Source organism: Elephas maximus, chromosome 1, assembly GCF_024166365.1.
Source record: "Elephas maximus indicus isolate mEleMax1 chromosome 1, mEleMax1 primary haplotype, whole genome shotgun sequence".
Lineage (NCBI taxonomy): Eukaryota > Metazoa > Chordata > Mammalia > Proboscidea > Elephantidae > Elephas > Elephas maximus.
This window is the reverse complement of record NC_064819.1, coordinates 165,657,157-165,681,722: the sequence shown is the minus strand read 5'-3', so window position 1 is coordinate 165,681,722 and position 24,566 is coordinate 165,657,157. Positions and strand designations below refer to the sequence as shown.

The 24,566-nt window shown below is 35.7% G+C and overlaps 1 protein-coding gene across 4 annotated transcripts in view; it reads left to right on the top strand.

Moving 5' to 3' along the window:
* The window catches only part of ASCC3 (activating signal cointegrator 1 complex subunit 3), a 413,165-nt gene that overhangs the window by 147,918 nt on the left and 240,681 nt on the right, over positions 1 to 24,566 (top strand). For all 4 annotated transcript variants that reach the window (XM_049897967.1, XM_049897961.1, XM_049897954.1 and 1 more), the window contains one exon: positions 23,672 to 23,836. In XM_049897967.1, coding sequence (XP_049753924.1) covers positions 23,672 to 23,836 — 165 coding nt within the window. The remainder of the gene's footprint in view (positions 1 to 23,671; positions 23,837 to 24,566) is intronic.

Genomic DNA, 24,566 nt, shown 5'->3' with positions numbered 1-24,566 from the left:
GCTGGCAGTTTGAATATGCCAAAGAGAAGCTGTAAAGTGCTTACTTTAAGTGAAAAGGTGAAAGTTCTCAACTTAATAAGGAGAGAGATACCACATTCACATAAATTTTATTATAGTATATTGTTATACTTGTTCTGTTTTATTATTAGTTATTGCTGTGAATCTCTTACTGTGCCAAATTTATAAATTAAACTTTATCATAGGTATGTATGTATAGGAAAAAACATAGTATATATAAGACGCGCGTGGTTTCAGGAATTCACTGGGGATCTTGGAATGTATCCCCGGAGCATAAGGGGAGACGACTTAATCTTAGTCATCTAGTGCTGCTGTAACAGAAATACCCACAAGTGGATGGCTTTAGCAAAGATAAATTTATTCTTTCACAGTCTAGTAGGCTACAAGTCCAAATTCGGAGCATCACCTCCAGAGGAAGGCTCTCTCTGTCGGCTCTGGAGGAAGGTCCTTGTCATCAATCTTCCTCTGATCAAGGAGCTCCTAAAGCACAGGCACCCCGGTCCAAAGGACGTGCTCGGCTCCTGGTGCTGCTTTCTTGGTGGTGTGAGGTCCCCTGTCGCTTTTTGCTTCCCTTTTCTTTTATCTCTTGAGATATAAAAGGTAGTGCAGGCCACACTCCAGAGAAACTCCCTTTACATTGGTTAGGAATGTGACCTGGGTAAGGGTGTTACAATCCCACCCTAATCCTCTTTAACATAAAATTACAATCACAAAATGGGGACAACCACACAATACTAGGAATCATGGCCTAACCAAGTTGACACATAATTTTTGGGACATCATTCAATCCATGACACTACTGTCTTTCCAAATAGGGTCATATTTACAGGCACAAAGGTTAGAATCTCAACACATGTTTGGAGGATGCAATTCAGCCTGTAATAGAAGGCTACCACTTCTCATATCTCCTGATGAAATGCAGATATTATTTGCCAGGGTAAATTTATGGCATGCATTTATGGCATGCCATTAGGAAATAATGAGAGTTCTATTTTGAAGAATGTCTCATTGCTTTTAAGTGAGCTATAAATTACTTGGAAGCACCATGATATTCCTAGTGTTACTTACTGATTATTTTTACTTTTGCAAGTTTTAATAGCTACTCATAAAATACATTAAAATGCTTTGAGTAAAGAAGTCTATCCCTGTTCATAAACTACTGTTGAACTATTTTGTTCTTCTTAGAATTTGGGGGTTGGAGGAGGGAGTGGGAGAACTATAATTTTTGGTACTTAAAATCCTGTGTAGTGAATATGTGTTATGTATTATGTGAGACCCTTTTCTCAGAGTATAATTTAAAGGCACTCAGGAATCTAGTTATCTTTGACATTGCTGAAAAAAATTTTAGAGTAACATCTTTGCCTATCACATGAGTATTCCTTTGAAGGAATGTAGCTTATTTCATAAGATTCAGGGAGTGAAACGGGATCGAGTGGGTCATATCCTGTTAATGGTTTCTTTTTTTTCTTTTGTTTTGTTTTATGTCATCGTTTGTTACTTTTTTTTAATATGTGATTGTTTCATATTTTTATGGTCATTAACTAAGTAAAAATAGCAAAGTGATTCAAAATTTATTTTTAAGTTCAAGAGTCCTGCTTGCATAGCTTCATTACATTAATTTATTGAATTATAGGCCAAACGCCAATAAAAAACAAAACAAAACCCGTTGTCATCAAGTCAATCCCGATTTATAGTGACCCTATAGGAACAGAGTAGAACTGCCCCATGGAGTTTCCAAGGAGTGCCTGGTAGATACGAACTGCTGACCTTTTGGTTAGCCGCTGTAGCATTTAACCACTGCACCACTAGGGTTTCCCAAAGCGCCAATAGAAGGTTTAGTTTTTTTCCGTATAAATTTAAAAAAAACCACATGCCTCCTATTAAAAATAATAATATAATAAATACATAAGCATGATTTAGAGCAGTCTAGTTTCCCTATAAACAAGGAAGAGGAAAAAAAGTAAATGTTAAATATGTATTATGCTCATTCTAAATCTTCTAGTTACTTATCAATTTTTAGAAAAATCCTGCCTCCAGTAAGTTGTAAGATGGAAACTCACCGCAAATATTAGTATCATTTTGAAAAATTACTTATCTTCCCAAGAAACATTATATGTATTAAAAAGTAAAGAGTAGATTATTTCTGTGGTCTTTTATAATTGCACAGCCCTTAAATTGAGTGCAGTTTCTCTTTAGTTTCCATAAAAGGCTGCCTAATGAAATCTGCAAAATATTTTAAAGTTTTGAGAAGCTAGTTTTTCTTGCTGCATAATAGGTCTTAGTTTCTCATTTTCCTTTACATCTGTTTTTTACCTGTTAAATGACCTACAGCCACTGAGGTTAAACCTGGAGGAAGGAGCTTGGGATATAAGTAAAAGTATTGGCAGTTAATGATCTAGAAAGGTGAATTTTAATTCTCTTCCATTATGTTACCAACTCAAGCTATAAGATTTTTGTCAGAGGGTAACTTGTACCTGTATTATTTCTTAATGTTTCATTCATGATTATCTCATCATGAACAAGGAGGTTAGTAAGGATGAGTAAAAGTATCTGACACATGGGAAATTTTCTGCAGAATATTTTTTTAAATTACCTCCCCATGGAGAAAGTGATTTTTGATGATAGTTAGCTGAAGTATTCTCAATTCAACGCCAAGTCTTACTGATTTTATTTCCTAAATATTTTCCAGATTGGTCCATGTCCTCTCCATTTTCACTAACACATCCTCCTATAATCTCAGCCTCTACCATCTTTCATTAATTTCATTTTCTCCTAACTAGAGTACCAATACCTAGTTGTTGTTATGTGCCGTCAATTCCGACTCGTAACGACCGTATATGATACAGTAGAACTGCCCCATAGGTTTTCCTAGGCTCTGATCTTTTCAGGAACAGATCTCCAGGTCTTTTCTCCCTCAGACCTGCTGGTGGGTTCGAATCACTGATCTTTTGGTTAGCAGCCCAACACTTAACCATTGTGCCATCTAAGCCCATTAGTATACAGTTAAAACGAAAAAAATCCATTGCCAACAAGTCTGTAGGCAAACCTACAGTGTAACTTCAATTCCCATCCATTGCTGATAGGGTTGTAAAACCCTTTTGGAGAGTGATTTTCCTAAATGAAATCTGGAGAGTGTGGTGAGAAGCAAACAGTTTAGTAAACAGAAAAGAAAGTTTAAGTTTGAAATGGCCAAGGTCACACCAGTAGTAAGTAGTGTAGCAGGTACTTAAACCCCTTAGTCTGAGTCCGTAATCCATATTGTAATAACTACAACATACTGCAACAGATGATTTAAAAATACTTCAAGTTCTGTGCTTGAGAGTTTCTGTTTAAATGTCTGATATTCATCCCTTGTCAAAAACTCTCTTCTTGTTTGTATTTATATTTAAAGAAGATAATGCATAGTGTCTAAATCTCAGTCAGTGATATTTTAATTGTGCTTCAAGTAATGAGAACCTCCTTCCATAATATCACATGGTAGTATCAACCTAAGGGGCCCTGGTGGTACTGCTCCGTGGGAGAAGGATGTGGCAGTCTGCTTCCATAAAGATTTACAGCTTTGGAAATGTTATGGGGCAGTTCTACTCTGTTCTTTAGGGTCCCTGTAAGTCAGGATTGACTCGATGGCAGTGGGTTAGTAGCAACCTTTCCTCCCCATCGTAGATTCTCTGTTTCACTTAATGAGCAGTTGCAAAGGCTTTATTACCCATCCCTTCACCTCCCAATAAAAAAGAAAAAAAGGAGGATAATTACTCAGGGTATACTAATTTTGTATCAAATTGGATAACTCCTTTTGACACATCATTGTAGCTTCTACAAGAACCACTATCAAAGATAGAACACACTGTACTTATGTGAGCACATATACACACACAGAGTTTTTTTCTTTGCTCTTTTTTGGAAAATTATATAATAACTGATTATTTTATGAATAATTGGAAGAACAAGAATGATTAGAGAAGGCTCATTTTACATTTTTCTATGTGATCTGAATGCTGTAAGGTCATGCTTTTTTTTTATTTTAAAATATTAACAAAATTGCTTTGAAAACTTGAGTTTTGATGTTGTGTGTTCTGCTTCTATCTAAAGGAGCTATAAGCAATTGACACATGAGATTGCTGCTGCATTTGTTCTGAAAGTATTGTTGAAGATGTTGTCTATTGTTGCTGTCACTTGGTCTTTAAAATACAGTCCTATGGAAGAGACTGCAATAACACTATGTACCGAGAATCTCTTTCGTCTCTATTTTGAGCCATGTGCCATTTCCTTCTTTGACTGTGCAGAAAGCTTAGAGCCAGGTTTTATACTTAATCACAAATACTGCATTAGTTGATCCTTAGGGTTTATTTGCAATTCTTCTGCTTTATCATTTTCGACTTTTAGTGTGTGTGAGTTTCTTTTAAGCCACGTCAAAACCAGTTAAAAAAAAATGTTGTTTGATCTCTTTTTCAGTGTTTTTCAATTTGTTAGATTGCAGAAAATGAATAAAATACAAGAAATGTGTCATTTCATCTGTGGCTCTACACCATAGTCATTATTGGTGCTTCAGGAGTAGTTTCAACCCTGGGGATGAGGGCAGAGCCAGTGACCATTGCATCTCATTAACATTGTGTGAAAGTTGGGACCACGTTTTCCACTTTGCCTTGCTGTGTTTTCACCTTAAAGTATAAGCTCCTAGTTTTTGTTACCTTTGTATTCGTACCTGTAGACACATGTCTGAGGACACTGAGCAAGTCGCAAACTTTTGTTGAATTGTTCTTGAACAAGCACAAGCCATTGATATTGAATGTCTGGAATTAGATTGAAGAGATGAAAATAGTATTACTTGGAATCGTTTTGCTAAGAGCCATAGAATACATTTTTTAGCTCATTACATTTGGAGTTTTATTATAATATGACATTTTAAAGTAATTCACACTAGTTAGAGAGCTATCCTAAAATTTGGCTTTGCAAATGTAGCAGAGGAGGGTGTTGACTGAACATATTTTCAAAGTACTATGAAAGTTTTTTTGTTTGTTGTTTGTTTTTATGCTTTCAAAGAAGCACACATCAATCAGATTTGAGAAACACTACAAAAAAAACAAGGAAACCTGTTCATTATGAGTTATATGCCTTACAGAATAGGACTCAGCACAGGACAAGTTGTTTCCATGAATTAGTCACATGTGAAGAACCTGTCTTTATAATTGAAAGGAAGAGGAATCATTGGAAAGCGTATCAGACCCTTGCTCATCAAGACTCTAAGTCCTGTGGTCTTGCAGACAAGCAGTAAGAATGATGACAGCAGGATCTTAATGGTTTGTACACACAGAAATATTAAAAAAAAAAAAAAATTCAGTATTGCGTGTAATTAGTTAAGTGACAGGATAATGAAGCACTGTGTCCTTTATTTGCTTATGCTAATAAGGCTACGTATGCTTCTGTGTGTATATGTTTCTGTGTGTATATTCTGAGGTTGTTCTGAAGTGTTTCTAATCAACAAAAATAATGGCAAAGATAATTCTACTCCAGCTGTAAACATATGCAGCCTAGAAAGTATTTTCTTAAATATTCGATTTTTAATTATAAATTTGGCCTTCAAAAGTTTTAGATTTTCTTATTAAATTATATTTGGTTTTCTTATTTAGAAAATGTTACCTATGCAGTTTTAGCTAATAATAATATCATAGAGTTTTGTTTTTTTTTTTTCTAGCATGAAAATCCCAGGGACGTTTCAGATGACATTCATTATGCTTCAGATTGACCATATCTGTACTTGTCAACAAACAGTATGCAGGAAGAATACTTTTGTACTTGAAGATTTTCCAATTAATTTTTTATATTCTCATTTTATAATTGAAAGCTGCCATCCTTGAGATAAACATAACTAGATCATATTTTAGAGGGTTTTGTCCTTTATATTTATGAGTACACACTCATGCATGTGAATTGCTGGGAGAGAAGGAAACATAGAATTGTAGAAAAGGAAGTAGTTGGAACTAACTGATTTGTTGTAGTATCCCAGGGGGCAGGTATAATCTGCAAGCTGTCAGATTCCATTATGGGGATGTTGGCATCAATCAGAGCTGACATTTGTATATCAGAGGTTAGCGTCACTGTAATTATATGCAGGATGTTTTAGATTAATCTTTAAATTAAAACATTTATATAATTTATAAGCTTACTAGTTGAGCAGGTATGTGATTATGTATTTTAAAAAAGAAGGTAGAAGTCAAATTCTGCAAGCTGCTGCCTGGTCTACAACTGTACTGTTCTAATGCAATTTGCAGCAACTCCAGACTGTTTTCACCACAGAAGGCATATTGAGCAAGTATTATTGGGTATTCACTTTACCTTAATTACTAGATCCCTAACACATGGGATTGCCATGAGTCAACACCAACTTGATGGCAATGAATATTTATGACTGAAGGTACCCTATTTCATCAATTTTGAGAAACATTTTAAAATTCATTTGTTAGTGTTTTTTTTACTTTCTTAGTGGCACATAAATTAATGGCATAGCTTATGATCAATGACTCCTGAGATTTGATGAAATACAGTAATATATTCTTGAATTTTAATAACTATATTGGTATTTAACCATTCTGGTTTTCTTTCTTTTTTAATTTTTATTGTGCTTTAAGTGAAAGTTTACAAATCAAGTCACCCTCTCATACAAAAATTTATATACACCTTGCTATATACTCCTAGTTGCTCTCCCCCTAATGAGACAGCACACTCCTTCTTTCCACTATTTTCGTGTCGATTTGGCCAGCTTCTGGGCCCCTCTACCCTCTCATCTCCCATCCAGACAGGAGCTGCCCACAGTCGCATGTGTCTACTTAATCCAAGAAGCTTGTTCCTCACCAGTATCATTTTCTATCCCATACTCCAGTCCAATCCCTGTCTGAAGATTTGGCTTTGGGAATGGTTCCTGTCTTGGGCTAATAGTAGGTCTGGGGACCATGACCTCCAGGGCCCTTCTACTCTAAGTCACACCATTAAGTCTGGTCTTTTTTAGAAGAATTTGAGGTCTGCATCCCACTGCTCTCCTGTGTTCCTGTCAGGGCAGTTATTAGTTGTACCCAGGCACCATCTAGTTCTTCTGGTTTCAGGCTGATGTAGTCTGTGGTTTATGTGGCCCTTTCTGTCTCTTAGACTCATAATTATCTTGTATCTTTGGTGTTCTTCATTCTCCTTTGCTCCAGGTGGGTTGAAACTAATTGATGCATCTTAGATGGCTGCGTGCTAGCGTTTAAGACCTCAGACGCCACTCTCCAAAGTGGGATGCAGAATGTTCTCTTAATAGATTTTATTATGCCAGTTGACCTAGATGTCCTCTGAAACCATGGTCCCCAAACCCCAACTCCTGCTTCCTGGCCATCGAAGCATTCAGTTTGCTCAGGAAGCTTCTTTGCTTTTGGTTTAATCCAGTTATGCTGACCTCTCCTGTATGGTGTGTTGTCTTTCCCTTCACCTAAAATACTTCTTGTCTACTAATTAGTGAATACCCCTCTCCCTCCATCCTTCTCTCCCTCCCCAACTCTCCTAACCATCAAAGAATATTTTCTTCTCTGTATAAACTATTTCTCGAGTTCTTATAATAGTGGTCTCATACAATATTTGTCCTTTTGCAGCTGACTAATTTCACTCAGCTTAATGCCTTCCAGATTCCTCCATGTTATGAAATATTTCACGGATTCATCATTATTCTTTATCGATGTGTAGTATTCCATTGTGTGAATATACCATAATTTATCCATTCTTCTGTTGATGGGCACCTTGGTTGCTTCCGTCTTTTTGCTATTGTCAACAGTGCTGCAATGAACGTGGATGTGCATATATCTGTTCGTGTAAAGGCTCTTATTTCTCTAGGATATATTCCAAGGAGTGGGATTGCTGGATCATATGGTAGTTCTATTTCTAGCTTTCTAAGGAAGCACCAAATCTATTTCCAAAGTGATTGTACCATTTTACATTCCCACTAGCAGTGTATAAGTGTTCCACTCTTTCCACAACCTCTCCAACACTTGTTGTTTTGTGTGTTTTGGATTAATGCCAGCCTTGTTGGAGTGAGATGAAATTTCATTGTAGTTTTGATTTTCATTTCTTTAGTGGCTAATGATCTTGAGCATTTCCTCATTTATCTGTTAGCTACCTGAATGTTCTCTAGTGAAGTGCCTGTTCATATCGTTTGCCTATTTTTTAATTGGGTTATTTGTCTTTTTGTAGTTGAGTTTTTGGAGTATCACGTAGGTTTTAGAGATCAGACGCTGATAGGAAGTATCATAGCTAAAAACTTTTTCCCGGTCTGTAGGTGATGTTTTTACTCTTTTGTTGAAGTCTTCGGGTGAGCATAGGTGTTTGATTTTTAGGAGCTCCCAGTTATCTAGTTTCTCTTCTGGTGTTTGTGAGTTCTTAGTAATATTTCATATGCTGTTTATGCCATGTGTTAGGGCTCCTAGTGTTGTCCCTGTTTTTTCTTCCATAATCTTTATCGTTTTACATTTTGTATTTAGGTCTTTGATCCATTTTGAGTTAGTTTTTATGTGTGGTGTGAGGTATGTGTCTTGTTTCATTTTTTTGCAGATGGATATCCAATTATGCCAGTACCAGTTGTTAAAGAAATTGCCTCTTCCCCACTTAACTGACTTCGGGCCTTTGTCAAGTATCAGCTGCTCATATGTGGATGGATTTGTGTCTGGATTCTCAATTCTGTTCCACTGGTCCATGTATCTGTTGTTGTACCAGTACCAGGCTGTTCTGACTACTGTGGCAGTATAATAGTTTCTAAAATCAGGTAGAGTGAGGCCTTCCACTTTGTTCTTCTTCTTCAGTAATGCTTGACTTATCTGGGGCCTCTTTCCCTTCCATATGAAGTTGGTGACTTGTTTCTCCATCTCGTTAAAAAATGTCATTGGAATTTGGATCAGAATTGCATTGTATCTATAGATGGCTTCTGGTAGAATAGACATTTTTACAATGTTAAGTCTTCCTATCCATGAGCAAGGTATGTTTTTCCACTTATGTAGGTCTCTTTTGGTTTCTTGCAGTAGTTTTTTGTAGTTTTCTTTGTATAGGTCTTTTATGTCTCCGGTAAGATTTATTCCTAAGTATTTTATCTTCTTGGGGGCTACTGTAAATGGTATTGATTTGGTTTCCTCTTTGATGTTCTTTTTGTTGGTGTAGAAGAATCCAGCTGATTTTTTTATGGTTATCTTGTATCCCGATACTCTGCTGAACTCTTCTATTAGTTTCAGTAGTTTTCTTGAGGATTCTTTAGGGTTTTTTGTGTATAAGATCATGTCATCTGCAAATAGAGATATTTGACTTCTTCCTTACCAATCTGGATACCTTTATTTCTTTATCTAGCCTAATTGCTCTGGCAAGGACTTCCAGCACAATGTTGAATTAGAGTGGTGATAAAGGGCATCCTTGTCTGGTTCTGGATCTCAAGCAGAATGCTTTCAGTCTGTCTCCATTTAGGATGATGCTGGCTGTTGGCTTTGTATAAAAGCCCTTTATTGTGTTGAGGAATTTTCCTTCTATTCCTATTTTGCTGAGAGTTTTTATCATGAATGGGTATTGGGTTTGTCAGATGCCTTTTCTGCATCAATTGATAAGATCATGTGGTTCTTGTCTTTTATTTACATGATGGGTTACATTAATTGTTTTTCTAATGTTGAACCATTCCTGCATACCTGGTATGAATCCCACTTGGTCATGGTGAATTTTTCTTTTTTTTTTGATGTTGAATTTTATTGGCTAGAATGTTGTTGAGGATTTTTGCATTTAAGTTCATGAGGGATATAGGTCTGTAATATTCTTTTTTTGTGGTGTCTTTACTTGGTTTTGGTGTCAGGGATATGGTGGCTTCATAGAATGAGGTTAGGAGTATTCCATCCTTTTCTATGCTCTGAAATACCTTTAGTAGTAGTAGTGTTAATTCTTCTCTGAAAGTTTGGTAGAACTCTGTACTGAACCCATCGGGGCTAGAGCTTTTTTTTTTTGTTGGGAATTTTTGATTACCTTTTCAATCTCTTCTTTTGTTACGGGTTTATTTAGTTGTTCTACCTCTGTTTGTGTTAGTTTTAGTAGGTAGTGTGTTTCTAGGAATTCATCCATTTCTCCTAGGTTTTCAGATTTGTTAGAGTACAATTTTTCATAGTAATCTGATACGATCTTTTAATTTCAGTTGATTCTGTTGTGATATCGCCCATCTCATTTCTTACTCAGGTTATTTACTTCCTCTCCTGTTTTTCTTTTGTCAGTTTGGCCAACAGTTTATCACGTTTGTTTATTTTTTCAAAGAACCAGCGTTTGGTCTTGTTAACTCTTTCAATTGTTTTTCTGTTTTCTATTTCATTTAATTCTGCTCTAATTTTTATTTGCTTTCTTCTGGTGCCTAAGGGTTTCTTTTGTTGCTGTCTTTCTATTTGCTCAAGTTGTTTGAATAATGCTTTGATTTTGGCCTTTCTTCTTTTTGTATGTGCGTATTTATTGATATAAATTAACCTCTGAGCACTGCTTTAGCTATGTCCCAAAGGTTCTGATAGAAAGTGTTTTCATTCTCATTGGATTCTATGAATTTCTTTATTCCATCCTTAATGTTTTCTGTAATGCAGTCGTTTCAGTTTCCAAGTGTTTGATTTCCTTTTCCTGCATTTTCTTTTATTGATTTCTACTTTTATGGCCTTATGGTCAGAGAAGATGCTTTTCAATATTTGGATGTTTTGGATTCTGCTAAGGCTTCTTTTATGACCTAATATATGGTCTAGTCTAGAAAATGTTCCATGTGCATTGGAAAAGAAAGTATACTTGGCTGCTTTTGGGTGGAGTGTTCTATATATGTCTATAAGGTCAAGTTGGTTTATTGTGGCATTTAGATCTTCTGTGTCTTTTTTGAACTTCTTTCTGGATGTTCTGTCCTTCACCCAAAGTGGTGTGTCGAAGTCTCCTACTATAAATGTGGTGCTGTCTATCTCACTTTTCAATGCTGATAGAGTTTGTTTTATGTATCTTGTAGCCCTGTCATTGGGTGCACAAATATTCAATATGGTTATATCCTCCTCGTGTATTTGCCCATTTATTCATTATATAGTGTCCTTCCTTATCCTTTGTGGTGGATTTAACTTTAAAGTCTATTTTGTCAGAAATTAATATTGCCATTTCTGCTCTTTTTTGATTGTTGTTTACTTGATATATTTTTTTCCATCCTTTGAGTTTTAGTTTGTGTCTCTGAGGTGTGTCTCTTGTAGGCAGCTATAGACGGATAGTTTTTTTAATCCATTCCTCCACTTTCTGTCTCTTTGTCGGTGCATTTAGTCCATTTACATTCAGTGTAAAAATTTTTTTTTTTATGAATTTAGTGCTGTCATTTTGATGTCTTTTTTTGTGTGTTGTTGATAGTTTCTTTTTCCCACTTAATTGTGCTGAGTAGTTTATATATTTTCTTTTCCTCTTCTTCATTGTTATTGATTTTATTTTTGCTGAGTCTATTGTTTTTCTTGTATTTTATTTTGATGAGTAGGATTGCCTGTCTCCTTAATGTTTACCCCATTTTTTTAAGTTTAAACCCAACTTTTATGTCTTTATATTGCTTTGTCTTCCTCTCCATATAAAAGATCTATGTCTACATTTCTTAGTCCCTCTTTATTTTTTTAATGTTGTCTTCTTTTAGATGACGACATTGCTGTTTCCTTATTTTGAGCATTTTTTTGTCTTGATTTATTTTTGTGATTTCCCTATCTGGGTTGACATCTGGTTGCACTGTCCTGTGTTCCAGTCTTGGGTTTATATCTGATATTATTGTTTTTCTAATCAGAGAACTCCCTTTAGTATTTCTTGTAGTTTTGGTTTGGTTTTTACGAATTACCTAAACCTCTGTGTATCTGGAAATGTCCTAATTTCCACTTCATATTTAGGAGGCAGTTTTGTTGGATATATGATTGTTGGCTGGCAATTTATTTCCTTCAGGGCTCTATGTAAGTCATCGCATTGCCTTCCTGTCTGCATGGTTTCTGCCGAGTAGTCCAAGTGTATTCTTATTGACTCTCCTTTGTAGGTGACTTTTCATTTATCCCTAGCTGCCCTTAAAATTTTTTCTTTATCTTTGTTTTTTGCAGGTTTGGTTATAATATGTCTTGGTGAGTTCCTCTTAAGGTCTACCTTATGTGGAGTTCAGTGTGCATCTTCGATAGATATCTTCTCATCTTTCTTGATGTCAGGGAAATTTTTTGCCAACAAATTTTCAGCAATTCTTTGTGTATTTTCTGTTAACCCTCCCTGTTCTGGTATTCCAGTCACTTGTAGGTTATGTGTCTTGATAGAGTCCCTCATGATTGTTAAGGTTTCTTCATTTTTTTTTTTTTAATTTTTTTATCTGATTTTTCTTTAAGTATGTTGGTGCCAAGTATCTTACCTTCAATCTCACCAGTTCTGGCTTCCACTTCCACAATTCTGCTCCTGTGACTTTCTGTTGAGTTGTCTAATTCTGTAATTTTATTTTTAATCTTCTGACTTTCTGATTGCTGTCTCTCTATGGATTATTGCAGCTTGTTAAATTTTTCATTATATTCTTGAATAACCTTTTTAATTTCTTCAACTGCTTTATCTGAGTATTCCTTGGGTTTTTCTGCGTATTGCCTGATCTCCTTCCTGATCTCATTTCTGATGCCTTGAAGAGTTCTGTATATTAATTTTTTGTATTCTGCATCTGATAATTCCAGGAAGGCACCTTCATCCAGAAGATCCCTGGGTTTTTTGTTTTAAGAGCTTGTTGAAGCGATCCTGGTCTGCTTCTTTATGTGTTTTTATATTGACTGGTGTCTCCAAACCATCTATAAGTCATTGTATTAGTTTCTTTTATGTTTGCTTACTGTATCCTAGCTTCTTGCTTTGTTTTGTTTTGATATGCCCAGATAGATTGCTTGTGTGAGCTAGCTTGATTATTTTTGCCTTTGAAGCTCTAACCTCCTGTCACCTTGATTATTTTTGCCTTTGAAGCTCTAATGTCCTATCACCACATGGCTAAAGCTGTTATTAGGTATATGAGCCTAGGAGTCCATTCACTTTTCTTGTATGGTTTCAGCTCAGGTTTCCTGTTAGTTGGTCATCAAGCGTGTGCCACAGGCTCTGCCCTACAGTCTTAGAGGGGCAGCAGTGATTGGTGTAGGTACCAGTATCTGGTTGCAGCAGGGGGTCATGCTCTGAACAAGGCAGGGGGCTGACAACCGCCCCCTGAGTGTCTGTGAGGAAAGCACATCCTGTTCCCTAGAGCACAGGTTGGTGCATTCTGCACACAGACCATGGGCACCCAAATCTTTTGGTTGTAAGGACTGGGAGGTACCAGTTATCCTCGGACCCCTGTCATGGGTGGCTGGGTGATGTGAGTGGAGCCACCAGTCCTTAGGCCCCTGATATGGGTAGGTGAGGACCCTGTTTAATAGGCAAAGTGGTGTCAAACATAAGACACCCACTTCTGCACTGCACAGCTGAAACAGTTGCAATCTGCCAATAGGGGCCTATTCCCCTGAAAAGGGCCCACACGTGTCCATGTAGCGGGAAATGTATTCAAAGTCCATGGACCATTTATGCCTGGACAGGAACTGTTTCTGTCCTGAGCTCCCTGTCTTAGTGTAGCTGGCAGATTATCTTTTCCCCCAGTTGTGAATTTATTACTTCACCAGGACTGGGAGAATGGCTTAGGGCACTCACCAGGACCTATCTCAGGCCCAGGGAAATTGACAGCCACTGAAGCTGGCTTGGGTGCTGGGGTGTGGTAAAATATGCGGAATTTTTTAGCTTTTGCTGAGAGCACCGTTCTTCTCTGGTTCCGGAGGTGTGATTTGGCTGTTTGGCTGGCTGTTTCTCCCTGAGGAAACTGCGGTCGAACACTACACCAGCCTGCTGCAGTCGCTCCTGGGAATGGTGCCTGCGGTTCCTGGCGATTGAGGCCCGGCAACTCCTCTCCACCTCTGAACTGTCTCTCCCTCCCCATGCCACTCAGTCCATTTTCTAACTTTGCCTTTGATGTTCAGGGCTTTCAGCTTGTCATAAATATTTTCATTCCACTGGTTTTTTCAGGTCCTCATTGTAAGAGGGATCACCAGAAGTGCCTCACCACTCCGCCATCTTGGCTCTGCCACCATTTGAGTTTTTAAAAAAGTAATTCATGTGATTTGAACTTTTTCTTTTTGCAATTGTGAACAGATGCATATATATTCTATATTACCCTATTACTGCCTAATTTGGAATAAGTACCAGAAATTTTAAAATTAATTTTGTTCAGTAAATTTTATAAAGGCAAGAAAGTATAAATTTTAAAATTTATTATATTCCTTTCGATTTTATGTTTTAAATCTAGTTTTAGTTTATGCCATTTGCCTCAAGGCAAATGTTAAAATTATTTGTACAAAAATAAAAAAAATTAAAATTCATTACGACATCAACCTGATTTATGTAACTACAATAGATTTAACAAGATTAATTAAACATATGACAGACTACTTTTAGGCAACAGAAACACTTGTTTGTGACTTGAATTGGCTATGTATTGCTGATAGTGAAATAATTTCAGGACTATATTTTCTATATAATGAAGTAATTTATTGAAATCAGAAGATTTTAAGGATTGGGGTTCTATTGTTGATGGGCTATTTGCTCTCTACTACAGAAAATTAGGAACGTAGCTTTTGACACACATTTACCTATTTCCACTGATTGTGACTCATAGCGACCCTGTAGGGCAGAGTAGAACTGCCCCATATAGTTTCCAAGGAACAGCTGGCATATTCGAGCTGCCAGCCTTTTGGGTACCAGCTGAGCTGTTAACCACTTGAACACACATTTCATTTGTCAAAATTTTAAGACTCTGTTCAAGAGGTTTAAATTCTTTCTATAAAATACCTTTTTCCTCCACACACACACACACACACACACACACACACACATTCTCTTTCCCTTCCTCCCTTTCCGTTCCTGTCTTCCTATTTCTCTCCCTCTCTCTCATTCCCCCTCACTCATCAGGTTATTATTCTAAAATAATACCTGTTATTTTTATTGATTTATTTTTTGCTCTTGGTTTTTTTAAGTAGTATCTTTGAGTAAGGTTGTTCAGAAATCTCATAATTATCTCATCAGCCAGCCCTAATTTAATCATAAAGATATCAGGAGGACTTCTGTCAAAGTCTTACTGAAAACTATATATACTGTCTCTACTGTTTACTCCTCATCTACCTTCTAGTTCACTAATTGAAATAAAAATGAGATAAATTGACATGATTTTTTCTTATACATTCATATTACCACCTGTGCTGTATCTTCCTTAAACACTAACGTATGCTTTATAAACATAGTGTGTTTGGTTGATCATAGGCTGTCCCTTCTTTGCCTCAGGCTTCGAATACCTTTGTATGTTGCACCCTTGAAAAAGACTGCTGGGTGAAGGAAAATGCAGGAAAGGAGAGGGTTAAAAAGTAGGAAATGGATGAAGAGACGGGTCCTTACTGAATGGTTTAATACCAGGTAACTTGTGACCTCAACTGTTTTTTCCCCCTCTCTCTCATTTTTATTTGGGAAAGGTGGGGAAAGGGGAGAACAGGTCTTTTGGGCAGTGTAAATGCAGAGACAGATCGTATCCTAATTCTTCTACTAATTAATTTGAAGATTATCAATAAAATAAGATTTTTGGACTAGACCTGGAAGGTCCACCTTTCCCTTGAAGTTCAGTCTTTTTCTGTTTATATGTTCATAATAGCCAATCAACAGAAAGTAATCAACAGAAAGAAAAACTTAGCTCCTGGAATATTGTGCCTCTAAAGTGATTTAGGAGCCCTGGTGGTGCAGTGGTTAAGAGCTATGGCTGCTAACCAAAAAGGTCAGCAGTTCAAATCCACCAGCCGCTCCTTGGAAACCCTATGGGGCAGTTCTACTCTGTCCTGTAAGGTTGCTGTGAGTTGGGATTGACTCGATAGCAATGAGTTTGGTTTGGGGTTTTGGAAAGTGATACAGAATATATATATATATATATAAAATATTAAAAGATAATGAACAAATTATTTTTTATGGAGAGCAATAGGAAGAGCATTAAGGAAAAATGAAGATTATAGAGTCTGAAATATAGGTGACTTATTTCTATTCCTGATTCAAAGATTTCCAATAAAATATATTGAACTTTCCTATCTTTTTTACTTTTGGTGCTTATGGGGTCCCTTTGAGGGAAATATTGATAAGTGTACAGGAAATAGGCCTAAATTTACTAGCTGACATTTCTATTTAAAAAAAAAAAGAAAATATTTTCAGTTAATTGGCTGAAGAACATGGACTTACATTTAAAATTCCAAATTTGATCCTTGTTCTCAAGATGCTTATGATATACTTAGAAAGGCATATTTACACATACAGTCACATAAGAAATATGTGAATAATGAATATTAGAAGCACAAATAACATTTTTGCTTATTATTTTCTTCCTGCCTGGGATATCCTTTCTTTCTTTCTTTGTCTGGCAAGCTTTTATTCACCTTTCAGTTGTTCCATTCACAGGTGTCCCCTCCTGCCATTTAAATGTTTTTTCTTTTTAATAAACTTATTTCTCGAAGTAAAACATAAATGCAGAAAAATGCAAACATCGTGAGTAGCTCAGTGAATTTTCTTAAAGTTAATATACCTGTGTAACCACCACCAAGCTCAAGATACAGAATGTTACCAGCATCTTAGAATCTCTCTTCATGCTTCTTTCAGTCCCCAGCCCCTTCTTTTTCCCCAGAGGTAATTATTTTCCTAACTTCTAACACTTTACACTGTTTTCTTTATTTTTTTAGAACTTTATATAAATGGAATCGTATATGCTTGGATTTCTTCACTTAACATTAAGTTTGTGAGATTTCTCGATTTTGTTGTATATATCAGTAGTTTACTCATAGTCATTATTGTATGGTATTCCATTGTATAAATGTATTACAGATTATTTATTCATTTTATTGTTCATGAACATTTGGTTTGTTTCCAGTTTTGGAGTATTACAAGTAGTACAGCTATGAAATTCTTATACATATCTTTGGGTACACATATGTATGCATCCCTAGAGTCCTGATGGCACAGTGGTTAAGCGTTTGGCTGTTAACCAAAAGGTTGGCAGTTCAAACCCACCAGCCACTCCATGGGAGAAATATGTGTCAGTCTACTTCCATAAAAATTACAGCCTTGGAAACCTTGTGGGGCAGTTCTACTCTGTCCTGTCGGGTAGCCATAAGTTGGACTCAACTCTACAGCAACGAATTTGGTTTGGTATATATTACATAAGGAATGGAATTGTTAGGTCACAAGGCATGTATGTGTTCAGCTTTATTAGATATCACCAAGCAGCTTTACAGAGTGATTGTGTCAGTTTATGTTCCCACTAGTGTTTGAGAGTTCCGGTTGCTCTATATCTGCAAACATGTGATATTTTCTCACTTATAACCTTTCTGGCGGTTATGTAGTTGTATCATTTTTTTTTCTTTCTTTTTTTTGGGGGGAGGGTGTATTGTAAGCATGGAAAATGTACTTATGATTTTCAGTTAATTTCTTGTCTCATGGGTTTAGTCAATATTACATACTACAGCATAGTTGTATATCCTTATAATAGCATTTATGCACACAGTTTATTGTGTAGTTTCAAACTCACATGTTGCATTTTTAAATTTATAAATACATAGGTAATTTGGCTGTTACTTTTGACTCATGCAGAGAATAAAGTGTTGTAGTTGCAGATATATGTATCTTGAGTGAGGAAAAATATATTTTTAGACTTATCGTGAGTTCAGAAAAATCAGAAATCCCATCTCCTCATGTATTTTCACATAATTCATATTCCTGGAGTTAAGAGGAATCACTTATAGGTTTTATCTTAACAACAATTTATTGAAGTTGTGAGACTGGACAAAGAAGTGTTACTGTGGCTCACAAAGGACGTAAGGAGACGAGGTTCCTTACTTGACACAGCATTATCAAAGGTCACGTCACATGGTGTTGCACCAGAACACTGGTTCTCAACCTTGCCTGCACATTAGAATCACCTGGACAGCTTTTAAAAATCCTGAGGCCCAGCCTGCACCCACGCTACTCATATCATAATCTCTGGTGGCACACACAACACATCAGGTTTTCTTTTTTTCCCCCGAGGTTCCCCAGGTGATTCCAAAGTGTAGCCATGGTTAAGCTCTTGGCTCTAGAAAGTGTCAGTGGAATGCTAGGATTAAGCAAGTTGGTACCAGCTGAAGCTGGAGTACCCATGGATATCAGCATTCATCCAGGGCTGACCAGAATTCCCCAGAGTATTTTCCTTAGGTATTGGTTTTATTACTAGAGAACTTCCCAGGACCTATAGTAATTTCTTTACTTGTGACTCTCCAGGGTGAGACCATATTACTTGCAGAAATTCCAGAAGATAGCCCTTATTTATGTAGCAGCTGAGTAAATATTGGCAATTTGTATTTTGCAAAAAGGCTGGGTTAGATAATTGCCTCTTTAGTGCAATTCTTCTTAAAACAAACAAAGACAGTAGAAATAAAACTGAATTTTTTTCAAGGAATATTGATTAATGTATTTGAAGATGGGTTTTTACCAAGTTGAGTTTGTTTTAAAGAAAAGAGTTTGGGCTAATTTTAGGTTGCTACAGAATAACCATCGCAGCATATCTTTGCTCAATTCAACAAATATTACTTGGGCATTTGTTCTCAGCAAGGCCCTGGACCAGGCTCTGCGGGGGTAAAAAGTGGGAAAGGACATGGTGTCCCTGCTGTTGGAGAGCTTGTAGGAAATAAGGTATGTTCACCAGTAACCAGAATGTTAGAAAGAAGAATCCTGATACCCTAATATCAAGGTAAATGTTATGGGAGGACAGAAAAGAAATGGATTTCTTCTCGTTGATATAGTTTAAAATTTATTTATTGATAAGAATGTGGCTATTTGATTTGGACTTGAAATGGTGAAGTGGAATTATTTTTTTATTGTTGTAAAAATATAGATAACACATTTGCCAGTTCAACACTTTTCGTGTGTAATTCTGTGACACCAGTTGTATCAACTATGTTGTAGAACCATAACCAGTATCCATTGCCAAATTTTCTAGAATTTTTGTTTGTAAAGAGAACCATACGCTAATAACATGGAAACAAGGTCATGTAAATTGGAAGGTGAGGGACCTGTATGGGGAATGTTGACAGGCCTAGAATGCATTTGAGAGTAGAGGGAAAGATTTGGAGACAAAATACACCCTGAAGAGTTGATATTTTTTAGTAGGAAGACTTTGAATGCTTTGAGCAAGATTCTCACATGTTAAATTTAGATTAAGGGATTTATTTCATGGTACCCAGGAGGATGGCTTGGGGTATGGATACGGAAAGATAATCAGTGACAGTGGAAATGAGATTGTGAATTTGAGAGACAGTTCAGTAGTGTCATTAGAGCTTGAAAATCTGTGTGTGTGTGTGTGTGTGTGTGTGTGTGTGTGTGAAACCTGAGGTTTGGAACCCACCAGCCTGGGAAAGTGGAGATACAAATTATAAATTACATCCTCAGCATTTAAAATAAGTAAATCAATGAAGGAATAATTAAGTTATATAAATATATTTTAAAAGTTACAGTTCTAAACATGAGTATTTGCTTCTGATATTGTGGGTTGGCAATATAGCTTTCCCCCCTACTTTAAACAAGAAGTATATTATTTTTAACTAAATACTCATTTTTTAGTTTTATAATTTTTTGAAAATTTCATTTATAAATAGAAGTGTATCTCTAAAAGATAAAAATCTTTTTGGAAAAAGATGCATCTAAGTACTATTATCACACTAAAAATTTTTACAGATGTTCTCTTAATATCAATTTTTTTTTCCCCAGTTGCCTTTCTCTCTCTCTCTGTGTGTGTTTGTAAATAGCTATTTGATTGAATTGGGATCCAAACAATGTGTTTGATTGATTTATCCCTCAGAGCTTTATTTATTTACTTTTTACATTTTTTAGAAATCAGAGTCCAATTTATATAGAGTGAAATGCACACTCTAAAGTGTTTAGTTCGGCAGGTTTTGACAAATCCACATACTTGTATAATCCATACTCCTAACTGGGCACAGGAAAATTCTGTCACCCCCGAATGATCTCTGCTGCCCCTTCTATGTCTGCCCCTACTCCGCCAAACCACTATTTATCATTGTGGCTCAGTTCTTTATCAATCCATTCAAGTAACACTAGTCACTTTTTGATCTTTGTCTTTCCAATAACTATTAGAATAAAAATATAATTAAGAACAATGCAGTTTTTTCTTTACTCAACTCAGAAAGCCCAGATTCATGTTCTGAGGTCTTACCCTGGAGGTGATTTATCTGCCTGCATTTGTTATCTGGCTGAAACAGTAACAGTTCTATGTCTTGAATCTTTACATCTTCTGAGGGTTATTAGAAATCATATGCAAAACAAAAGAACAAGAGATAAAATGCACACTCAAGCCCATTCCTCTCACGTAATTCTGTTTGGCAAGAGGCTTTGTAATCTCTGTATTTGTTCTTAGTGCAGAATTAAAAAAAAAAAATCTATTTGGGACAAACATGTATACCTGGATTCAGGCAGGCATTCTTCATTCAGTGAAACACTAGCTCCCTGGTATATTTTGATAAAGGGTTTGTGATAGTGTCCAATTAATGGATTATGTATATAATTACAGAAATTTTTATTCATCTGTATTTCTCTTCTGTTTCCCTCCCAAAGGAGAATATATTTCACCTAGGGAAATGAGTAATCATGAAATAATCATGGGGAACTAAGTATTGTAATTTTACTGTATATAGATGCAGGCAAAGTTTTTAATAATATTTAAGTGAGTGACTACATGTTTTGATGCTGGAGGGTCTTAGACCTTTTGGCTTTGACATTAAATTGACTGACTTTTAACAATTGAATACACCAAATTTCTGGCTCAATTGTGGTATATAAACGTTTCAGCTGCACCATTTTTCCAGGGTACAGGCCAAAGCTGGAACACTTTTGAATATAGGCAGTCCCTGGATTATGAATGAGTCCTGTTCCTATGTCTGTCTTTAAGCTGAATTTGTACCTAAGTCAGAACAGTTTGGTATAGTTCTTATATAACATCAGTTAGTCAGATGTTTGTCTTAATATCTAGTATACCTTTCTATACATTAAAAAATTAAATTTTTCCAGATACACTAAAATATCTTTAATGTAATAGTACAGTAATAATAATAACAATGTTTCAATGCATGTGGCAATGTAGCACCCATCTGTTATTACGAACCATTGTGTGTACTTCGAATTTTTAATATAGCAGACTTTACGGAGGTTGGTTCATAATTACAGATTGTATATTAAGTGTATGTTCGTAAACTGGGGACTGCCTGTAATGATTTTTATACTGCTGAGGGAGTAAATACATGGACTGAAAGAAATTCAAGTTGACATTAAAAATATTGACAGTTAACCCATGGCCTAATATAAGAGCAGATGGAAATGTCTTGCATGAGTTCCAATTCATTAAGCAAATGTGACACTTTATTTTCTAGCCATTTTAGTTCAGGGAACTGAAGCGGTGAATAGTGATATAAATGAAGCCACTTCTGACTCTGCTGAAAGTGAAGTATAGAAAACAAATGCTGGAAAGAGTTTTAAAGATCTGGTGGCATAGCTTTTTTATGTCTGAAAAAATTGATTTTACAATTTAAATGTTGCCACATTATTATCTCTGATATTTAATGGTAAGAAAGTGTTGCACAGGATTCTTAGTTCATGGGGAGATAGGTAGCCAAGCTTTGCATTTATTACTATACTTTAATTGTGTATTATCTAGCTTTCTGACATTTTTCTAACATTTGCTAATAATAAGCTTACTTCCTTGTATTTTAATATGAATATTACATATTTGCCTTTAATTGCAGTTTAGAAGGCTTGCTTTTTTTGAAAACAGATGGGCATCTTTTTCACAGACTTTTAATGACAGTCAGTGTAATAATAAAAAAGATAGGCATTGCTTGAAAAGGGTTGTTAACAAGTGATCTCTGGGTATATTTATGATAATATATCAGGTTATTTTAAACTTGTAGAAGAAGTTCTGTTTAGATTTATTGTAATATTATAAAAGAAAGGTGTTAATATACAGAGAATGTTTCAACCCATTTTAAATTTCAGAATTGATCATACTTCTGTTTATATTTAACTTCACTAGCATATCTTTTTCATAAATATTGATGTGATCTCAACATTGCCATTTTACCGTTAGCAAATTAGCTAAGTAGCTTAGATTTATAGTATTACTACACACCTTAGATATACATTACTTAATCTATTTCATTAGTTTGCTAATTAATGTTTTATAAAAGTACAGCTGCTAAATTTTGTAGTTGAAATAGTACATTTCAAAATGATAGCAGTGATACCTGTAATAATGCAGATCATATTGATAAATTAGGTTCGTGCATTTGTTAAAAATTTATCCGTTATTTGTGATGTAAAAAAATAAAATTAATATTGTCCTCATAAATGATTTCAAAACAGACATGAAATATAAAAATGGTGAAAGAATAATCTGACCCCCATCTCAGTTAACCCTTTCATAGCACAGCTGAGTTGTGAATCATCAGTATCAACTGAGTATAATACAGACATACTGGCTAAGAGAAGCTTTGGTTTCAGTTTGTTGTCACCTTTGAATTATCCATGATTAGGCTTATTTCCTAATATAATGTTACTACAGGAGAAGGTATTACTAAACTTATCATCTTTTTCTTCACCACAGTATGCTTTTAGAGGATCTAAACAACTCGTTATGTAAAAAGCAAATAGATTTGTAATCAATTTCATGCCAAAAGGTCCATTTTTATGATGTTCTCATAAGTACCCTGAGCCTGATACCCTCATGCTCCAATGCCCCAGGTCTCCAATGAGTCACTACTTGGTTACTGTTATGTGCCATTCATGCTTTAGGAAGTGTGTTAGTTTTGTTGTTTTTTGGAGCCTTGGTGGCACAACAGTTAAGCACTCAGCTGCTAACCAAAGGGCTGGTGGTTTGAATCCACCCAGTTGCTTCTCCAGAGAAGGACCTGCTGATCTGTTCCCATCAGCTAGGTGACTCTATGGCACCTAACAACAAGAGCAACATTAGTTTTTCCTGTAAAGTACTGCATATACTAGTTGATATTAAAGGACAATTATTCAGAACCATGTATCTTTAGTAAATTTTGTCTTTTTCCTCAAAACTTGAATAGATATAACACTAGTGACCATTCTAGGATGGATTCTTTGTTTCTCTTTTCATTTCCTTTGAACTCTTTCATCTCTTCTTAGCCTCTTTTCAAATAAGGTCATTATCAGTATTTGCTAGTCTAAAAGATAATTTTTTTTTTTTTTACTATTGTAATAAGCTTTTCTAAAAAGTTACTGACAAACTACCTTCAGTAAGCTTTAAGTAACTGCTTAATATCAGGGCTGAAAGAAAGGCTTTCTTGAAGTGATCATTGTCAACAGTGAGTTAGATATCATTCCAAAATATTTTAAAATGTGTCACCTTATTCAGTCTATATAGAGGTAGCCAATAATATTTCCTTTTGAACAACAAAAGTGAAATTTAAAATATATGTGACTTTTTTTCCTCTATAACTTGGTTCTTTTTCTTCTCTTCTAGATGCTTGTGACCACACCAGAAAAATGGGATGTAATGACAAGAAAGAGTGTTGGGGATGTAGCTCTCTCTCAAATTGTCAGGCTCCTTATTCTTGATGAAGTCCATTTGCTGCATGAAGATAGAGGACCAGTGTTAGAAAGCATAGTTGCACGTACTTTACGACAGGTAAGAGAAGTTATTTGTAAGCTTATTTTGGAGGGATGAGTACATTTTTAAGCTTAAAATGTAGCATTTAAAGGCAATATTAATATGCATTTTTCATGTTTACGAAGGTAATTTTAGTGTGGAAAAATCTTTAGTATTTCATTTTCATATTAAAAATACACTTTCTTTTTTTTTTTTTCCAAATCTTGTTTCTCCTGAAATCTTTTTAAATTAACTAAAATAAATACAGGAAAACTTTTCATTCTATACCTGTGTTATAAAGCCAAATCTAATATTACCGTTGTTGTTAGGTGCCGTCAAGTTGATTCCAAATCATAGTGACCCCTACGTACAACAAAATGAAACACTGCCCAGTCCTGCACCATCCTTACAATTGTTGTTATGCTTGAGCCCATTGTTGTAGCCACTGTGTTAGTCCATCTCATTGAGGGTCTTCCTCTTTTTTACTGACCCACTACTTTACCAAGTATGATGTCCTTCTCCAGGGACTGAACCTTCTTGATAACATGTCCAAAGTATATGTGAGATGAAGTCTTGCCATCTGTGTTTCTAAGGAATATTCTGGCTGTACTTCTTTCAACACAGATTTGTTCATTCTTTTGGCAGTCCATGGTATATTCAGTGTTCTTTGCCAATGCAATTCAAAGGCGTCTATTATTCTTTGGTCTTCCTTATTCATCATCCAGCTTTCACATGCATGTGAGGTGATTGAAAATACCATGGCTTGGGT